General features: G+C 42.0%; 1 protein-coding gene across 1 annotated transcript; it reads right to left on the bottom strand.

Annotated features, from left to right (window-relative positions):
• Positions 1-456: 456 nt before the first annotated feature.
• On the bottom strand, positions 457-3,770 carry LOC142586960 (uncharacterized). Its single transcript, XM_075697830.1, has 3 exons — positions 3,586-3,770; positions 2,228-2,313; positions 457-1,182 (listed from the first exon to the last, which is right to left on the bottom strand). The coding sequence occupies exons 2-3, from the start codon at positions 2,298-2,300 to the stop codon at positions 638-640; spliced, it is 618 nt and encodes a 205-aa protein (XP_075553945.1). The 5' UTR covers positions 2,301-2,313; positions 3,586-3,770; the 3' UTR covers positions 457-637.
• Positions 3,771-7,420: the final 3,650 nt, after the last annotated feature.

Here is a 7,420-nt window from a genome sequence, read left to right as displayed (position 1 = left end):
GCTAGTACGAGAAGAGAGTCGGGTTAACGACTCTCTTCTCGATCGAATCACGTGACGCAATAAGGAATTTACCGGGATATCCTTGTTGGAAGAAATTTGCATCTGCAAGCACATTATTTACTTTGCAAGGGGAAGATCTTCCTTGAAGCGTTCTGCTGTCCTACATTCACAAAGCAGCGCTGATGATTTCTGCCCAGTCGTTTATTATTATTTTTGTTTGGCTTTTGGCTAACTGAGTGTGGAGCAAACATTTTCTTCGCACGACATGTGAACTCAGAAGAAAAGTTTAATAATATAACAGAAAGCGGCAGTCTGAAATATTCGGGTTTTTCTTTCCCAGGTGGGTGGTTTTTTGTCCTTGTACTGAAGAATGTTTCTTTGGTGAACAAGATCACCATTGTCGCATTTTCCTGCTGAAAGAAATTTGAGCAAGAAGCTTAATAATGGGTCTGGAAACAAAGTTGGAAAACCCGTTTATTCAGCATCTTAAGTTTCTGGTATTCTGTCGCAGAATCTCAATACATTCTGTGTAAACCTTCTGGCTTCTACAATGAGGCTACTGGTCTACCTGCTGTTTTCCTGAAAGTGTTCACATAATAACTGCTGCATACAGCTGAGCATGAAGTGTCGGTTAGATTCACTCCAGCGCAGTGTGAAGGAAATGTGTGAAGTGATTAAAGAATTGTTCATTCCAGAATTCAGTCATGTATGCCGGGAAGAGCTTGCTCAGAATGGCGCTTGCGGTTCTGACGCCTTCCCCGGCACCTTCGACGATCACGAGAACGTTGTAAGTGCTTACGGGAACGTTTGGTCCTTCGTCATGGAGAACGAAATTCTCAGCAAAGCGTCCTCCTTCCACGCGAAGAAGGACCGTGAAGCGCGAGAATTCTGCGCCGATCTTGACGCGGCCCTCCTGGCTCGAACACATTCGCCAGGGCGCGTAGAAATATACGGGGCTGTTGTGGATGAAGTCCACTTGAAGGAAGCGCGTGCCGCGGACGCAGTAAGTCTGTACAGCCCCGTACCGCGTGATTTTGTTCAACCCGGACACACTGAGGGGCCCCAGTTCTAGGCCAGCGATGACAGGTACGAATTTGTTTTCAGTCAGGGTGTAGTTAGCGGGAAACTTGGCAAGGATCTGGTCCACCGCAGCGTCCACGTCAACGGCTGAGAAGTCGCATTCTGTGTGGGAAAGAAAAGTGTTGGTATGAGAACTGGACGAGCGAAAGCCCGTTTCTATATTTACGCGTTTCCACATATAATTCTATGTAAATAGCGTTTATCTATTCGAGAGAGACGCCTCAAAAACAACGCAGCTTGGGTCGCAGCATCAGCTAGGCACCTGCTCGTTACGCGCCAAATATATTCTTTTAAATATGGTTCAAGCATATCTCTATTTAAACACGATATTAAATGCAGGATCAGTTCGTGATGAGGTAACAGTTACTTGTGTTGGTAACAGAGCTTGGTAACAGAGCGTGGTTTACATGCCCTAGGAAACTTCAGCAATGGGAAAGCGTGTTCTTTGAATAATTTCTAGATGTTGTACAATTGTGTTTTGATATTGCTTTCATAAAGAGATGATTAAAAAGAGAAGGGTGGCATTGTGTGGTAAACTCAACGCTTCTTTGCGGTAACTCGCCCTGGTGTATAGACTGAGGGAGCTCGTAGCATTTACTCGGAGCTATTCATTCAACGGAAAAATGACTCTTCATAGTTCACTTGTACGTTGTCAAAAAACAGTAGATCAAAATGACGGAAGCTCTGTAACGTATTGGGGTTGGGAAGTAACAAATTGCTGGGAAGTAACAAATTAGGACCTTCTCCCAACTAATTTACTTGCAGGTCAAATCTGACAAGTTTTGAATGCACCTTATCCAGTATACTAAATGGCCGTTTTAGCTGTTTTTGTAATCCTTGAGAGGCTAACTATCACAGCTATGTACGAATTTGAAAAAAAATATTCACTCGCATTTGAAAATTGAAGCAAAAAGGTTCCCATTACCTGAGATGTGTGATTTTTCCTCACATTATAAACATAATCTAACGTGCACTCTATGAGAGAGTGCAGTATTCCTAACGGGAAGTTGAAAAACCGAGGAAACATGTCCTGCTAGTAAACCGAGTACTCCGCATTATATGAGGTGAGAGGGGCTTGAACTGCTTGATGTAAGCAAATATATAGACACTTGTAATTGTATCCGCGAAGAAAACATGATGCGCTCACCTCCACCTGAGGAGTAGGAAGCAGCAGATGACGCCATAAAAACCACAGCAGCAATCAATTTCAGTGTTGCCATGACCGCTTTTAACCTGGAAGGAAATATGCAGGTTTTTCTACTCTACCATGTTAAAAAACAAGAGGGCAATCCGGAGAGATTGATTTATTGTAAGGTAAACAAATAGAAGGCATAGAGAATGTTTTATGTTCATTTGAAATACACCAATCACAGGATAAAGAAAAATGCAAGTGCACGATATTACAAGCAACATATTAAAATTAGGGATGCAGTCTCAGCATGTGCGTAAGTATCAGTAGCGGATACAATCGTGGCGGCGTATTTCGGTACGTGGGTAATTTCATCAACTATAGGTTCATGTGAAACAAAGGACATGCCTCAGCGTTCTGCGAATGAAGCGTCATGTAACTCAACTATACATTCGCCAACATTATATAAAGTATTGGAGTCATGATAAACTTTGATAATGAATAAGTAATAGCAACTGTTTTCTAATGTACATTTTCGCAACATTAAATATTTCGAAACATTAAAAATATAATGCGGGGTTGCAGCGAGAAAAATATATATTGCGCTTATTATTGCCTAAGAACTCTTTCTAAATTTTATACTGAATGGCTATTTGTGTCTATGGCTCAACGTGCACATATAAACATCTCTATATCAGGGAAAGGTTTATGTATTGATTAATTTGCATAAGACGGATAATGGCATTTCCGCATGTCCGAATGATAATGATATTTTGCTACCAAGAACGTCAAAGGGAAGTACATATTGAACATTTCAGGATCGAGTACCGTGCCTCGTCTGGTAAGTAGGAATTAATTAGGCGAACTTCTACAAAACGTTACACGACACATTTTGCAACAACTTTTCTTAACATATCTGGTACGTTGTATTTCGTGCAGCTTTTTTTGTTTCGTTTAGAGCACCAAAGAAAGATCAATATAGCGCTTATAGAGGACTGTTAGATAGATTGGTTGCAGTAGCGTAACAAAATGTTATATCAAAGCAAATGACAATACCTTTAAGTAATGAAAACAGGGACCAATAGGTTAGCTATTATTTGAAAGCTACAAGAAATTCTGACATCTCTGCCAATGTATATTTAACGAAGTGTGACGCTGGCTTTGCCACACTTTACATTGTCTAAAATGTAGAGGTTCACGCAACACTTGTTGGTCACTTTCTTTTATGCCTGATTTATTTGTAGAATCTTCTTTATGGTTTCGAGACAACAATTGGTACCGAGATCAGTATTACTTCTAAAACCTTACGATATCTGAATAACGCACCATTGGAAAGCACAAACGTATTTACGTGAATAAATGTAAGCAGAACTTACCGTTTTCGGTACTTTCCTCTATATAAGAGATACAGTTGCAGTGAGTCAAGTTCTGCGATTGCCTTTTTCAGTAAAAATTACACAACAGTGAATGGTTTTGCCCAACACAACTGAAATGCGCTCGACAGTGAACTTGGAGTGCCCCTTTTTATTACTGCGGTTTCCATGGCCTTCAATTACACCGATAGGCGTGGAAGTGCAACATAGGCTCAGCACCCGGCAACGGATATGGTCTGTTGCAGAAATGCCAAAATTAAGCAGCGGAAGTGGCACATCCGCTCCTTCTATAGGCACAATAACGAGAGGAAATTCGCAGCTCCCCACTGTTGGCGGAAGAAAGTAACGAGCTCAGATGACACCAAAGCGTAAGCAAGTAACCAAGTTTTTCATCAAAATACTGCTGAATGACGTAAATTCAAATGTTCTTCCTCACCTGCACCTACTTCTGATGTGACCTACATGCTATTGGGACCGGCAAGAAATGTTTTCTGCGCACCTAATAAATGCTTACAGATGATGTGAAGGGAGGTTTCTGACGTATTGCTGCACATGTCAGCTTCTGTGATGTTAGTTTTCGCAACTGCTTCCGGGGCTTCAAAAACAGCAGGCGTAAAGTTTTTGTTGCTAACCAGATTAGAATCACCGTCGAAGTTTTCTCTACAACAAACTGCCGTATTCTTCTAGTTATTCGTATGATATCCAAACAAAGTCACCATGGTTCGAACAATATAAGAAAACAGGCTTTCTGAAAGGATAGCCTAACAAATAAGTGTCTATTGGAATATTGTGCTGGGCATGGGATAGGGATATTTTCCTAGCACTTCTCATGGGCATTTCATGTTAAAACTGGCTTTTTTGCTTGTAGCCTCACAACGTTAGGTAATTGTAGAGTTTATAGTTGACAGTGAGATAATTTTTTCAAATTTGTACTATTTCCCACCTAAAAAAACAAGAATGGGCAGAAGTTAACAGCACACAAGCGATTCAAGGAAGTTGCCCATAAATAATTCTAATTGCCCAGGCAACTGTTGTTGAGTTTCAGAAAGGACTGCCACAATGCATAGAACACTGCAAAGAAGAAATGTTGCACCATATGTCTTGTAGAGTAGCGCCTAGGTAAAGCCCGTCTGCAAGGTCCTTGTCATTTTGAATGCGATTAGCATTCTCGGTGAACTTCGCACAGTTTGCGGTGTGTGTGTGTGTGTGTGCATGTATGTATGTATGTATGTATGTATGTATGTATGTATGTATGTATGTATGTATGTATGTATGTATGTATGTATGTATGTATGTATGTATGTATGTATGTATGTATGTATGTATGTATGTATACGAGTACGTGCCTTTCTGGTCTATTCTACGCTGCTCGCCAATAATAATAAAAACATTCCCTAAAATTTATTCAGTGCTCAGTGGTATGAAAGCTACGTTACCCAGAAGCCTGACGATTTAGCGTTGTTCCATGAATGAGTGCCGACAGCAGTGAAGCTACCTGCAGCGTTCTCGCGCTACGGCACGACGCAGGGAAAACCTTACCGTAGCACCGCTAGATGGCGCAGCGTGACCAGACTGAAGCACGATAGTGGAACCCTGGACTTCCATGCGCGCCTTATGCATGACGCTTCTCGCCAGTTTCAATACCGTGTGCCTCTTGATTGCTTTTTTGCAATTAACTTCAAAACCGGTGATGAGATGGGCTCTGTGTATTTTTTTCTGTTTGATTAACCTTATAGGCTCTACTTGTTTCCGGCAGTACATATAAAAGCGTTATAGATACTCTCATTTGCTCCCGGAATTTATTTACTGTGTCGTGATGTATCAAGATCATTGCATACCGTAAAGAAAAAAATAAAGGTTATTATTGATCAGAACTTCCTTACAACATTTACTAAAAGAAAATTTGTATATTGCGTTTAAAGCTAACTTTACTGCAGCTGCTTACAAATAACTGTCATAAAAGTTCCCGTTCCGATCACTGCTGCCAAATCACTCTCATCAAAACCAAAGCTTTTGCTTTTTTTTGCACCATGCTCATGTTCGTCACATTTCTTCTAGGATATGTTATATTATGCGCAGTCTGCTTATCATAAGCAACATGCATTAGTGCTACACAAGAATTTGTGAATAAATGAATTGGCATGATTGCATGTAAAGTTTTTCAGTTATTTACGAAGAGAAATGACAACACGTAGTAAAGTTATTCGGATGGCTTCGTCAAAAACTGCTCTGCGCCTGGCTGGAGGTACAAGAACTAATCTTCCCATAAGCATAGTACTTGGACTACGTCTTTTAAATGATGCGGCTGCCTTTGCCTACTATCCCGCTTATAACCGTCAGAGTGCCGCAAACACACGACTTTCTGTAAAGGATATCCCTTGTTCCCGAGATCTGAAAATTACGCAGCGGAGTCGGTTCATCTGCTCCACTTTATTAAGGCTAATAAGGTGAAATTCGCGATGCTTCCTCAGTGGCTCATTAGAAGTAAGGAGCTTCGTTACGAAGTGCGAACACATAGACAAGCAACATCGGCCGATTCAAGACGCTAAACTGTGCGAGTTCAAAGTACGGCCTGTACTGAACTTCTTCCCGATAACCAGTGCAATATATTCTCTGGAACAATGAGAATGACTGTTTTTAAATACCACACAACCAAAAGTTTTACACAGCCCCTCTTACGATGACTATCGACGGTAACGCGTTAGCATTGAATCAATATAGCCATGGAACATATTGGTACCATCAAAATGAGTTATTTGTGAGGGGTGTACTGCAGCGCGACATCCTCTTCCGCCCATGTGTCCATCTGTCGCTTCTTCTTGCATCCGTGTTTTGCTGGGCTATGCCACATTTTGTTCCATGATGACCAGCCCACAAGCCCCATATTGCAACCCTCTTCCTCGCTTCTCTACGAACACGCGGCGCCATCTAGCGCCACCACGCATCCAAAATAAATGGCAAGACGGCGCATGCGAGTGCTCAGATACGCGTCATGCCTCAAACAGGGTCCTATTTTGAAGTGTGACAAAGCTGTTATGCACTTGCTTGGCTACTGCCATCAGTAAAACTAATTCTCTGCCATTTCTTCTTGGTGCCTCTTTCCATACTATCTACCTCTGGACTTGCACGTAGAAGGGTAAGCGCTGCAGTTCCTGGAATGCATTTGCGGGGGTCGCTGATAATTACACCTGTTAAGGGGCTAATGTGACGACGCCCAGGGAGATCCTGAAAACATTGTGCGCATGCGACACTATAGAAAAGTGCAAACGAGGTTTTCGCGTGACCTTTCTTCTCTGCCCTTCTCCTGCCATGCAAATACACGTCATAAAACATGCTCCGACACAGTGCGTAAAACAGCAGAAGCTGCAGTGCAAAAGTTGAAGCAAGAGGGAAAGAAGGCTTCGCTTTAAAACAGACATCCATATCCTATGCGTACAGAGAGCGTAGCAATCTTAACGAAGCCGCTTCCGTTTTTGCTTGGTATATGAGGTCTCATACAACCCAGTTATAGCAGCCAAGCTAGGGGCTGCAAATAAATCACAGCAACGCACACATTCGCACGAAGGGACATGTATTTGCGGTAAAGTGCATCAGGCATGCAGAAGCCTCCTTTTGTTCTATTTTTTCTCAAGACGTCGCCAAAAAGTTAACTGGCCTCAACATTACGTGACGTCTACATAAGGCGAAGCACTCACCGTTTCGAAGACAATGGTCCTGAAGAACCATATGCCTTTTCTGCAGCGAACGGTTTATGCTTTTGTCATCGCTTCAAGCTAATGCACAATGGAGCGCATGGTGTTTATTGTTTGTATGACACCTAGTGACGCGGTTTGCCGTA

The sequence above is a fragment of the Dermacentor variabilis genome, chromosome 7 (genome assembly GCF_050947875.1).
Source record: "Dermacentor variabilis isolate Ectoservices chromosome 7, ASM5094787v1, whole genome shotgun sequence".
NCBI lineage: Eukaryota > Metazoa > Arthropoda > Arachnida > Ixodida > Ixodidae > Dermacentor > Dermacentor variabilis.
Note: the sequence above shows the minus strand (reverse complement) of the source record. Positions and strands in the feature narration are given on the sequence as shown.

Bases quoted from the DNA above. Each gene is read 5' to 3' on its own strand.
- LOC142586960 (XM_075697830.1), bottom strand. From the start codon at position 2,300: ATGGCAACACTGAAATTGATTGCTGCTGTGGTTTTTATGGCGTCATCT. The intron at 1,183-2,227 runs GTGAGCGCATCA...TTTCCCACACAG, and splicing joins TTCCTACTCCTCAGGTGGAG to AATGCGACTTCTCAGCCGTT.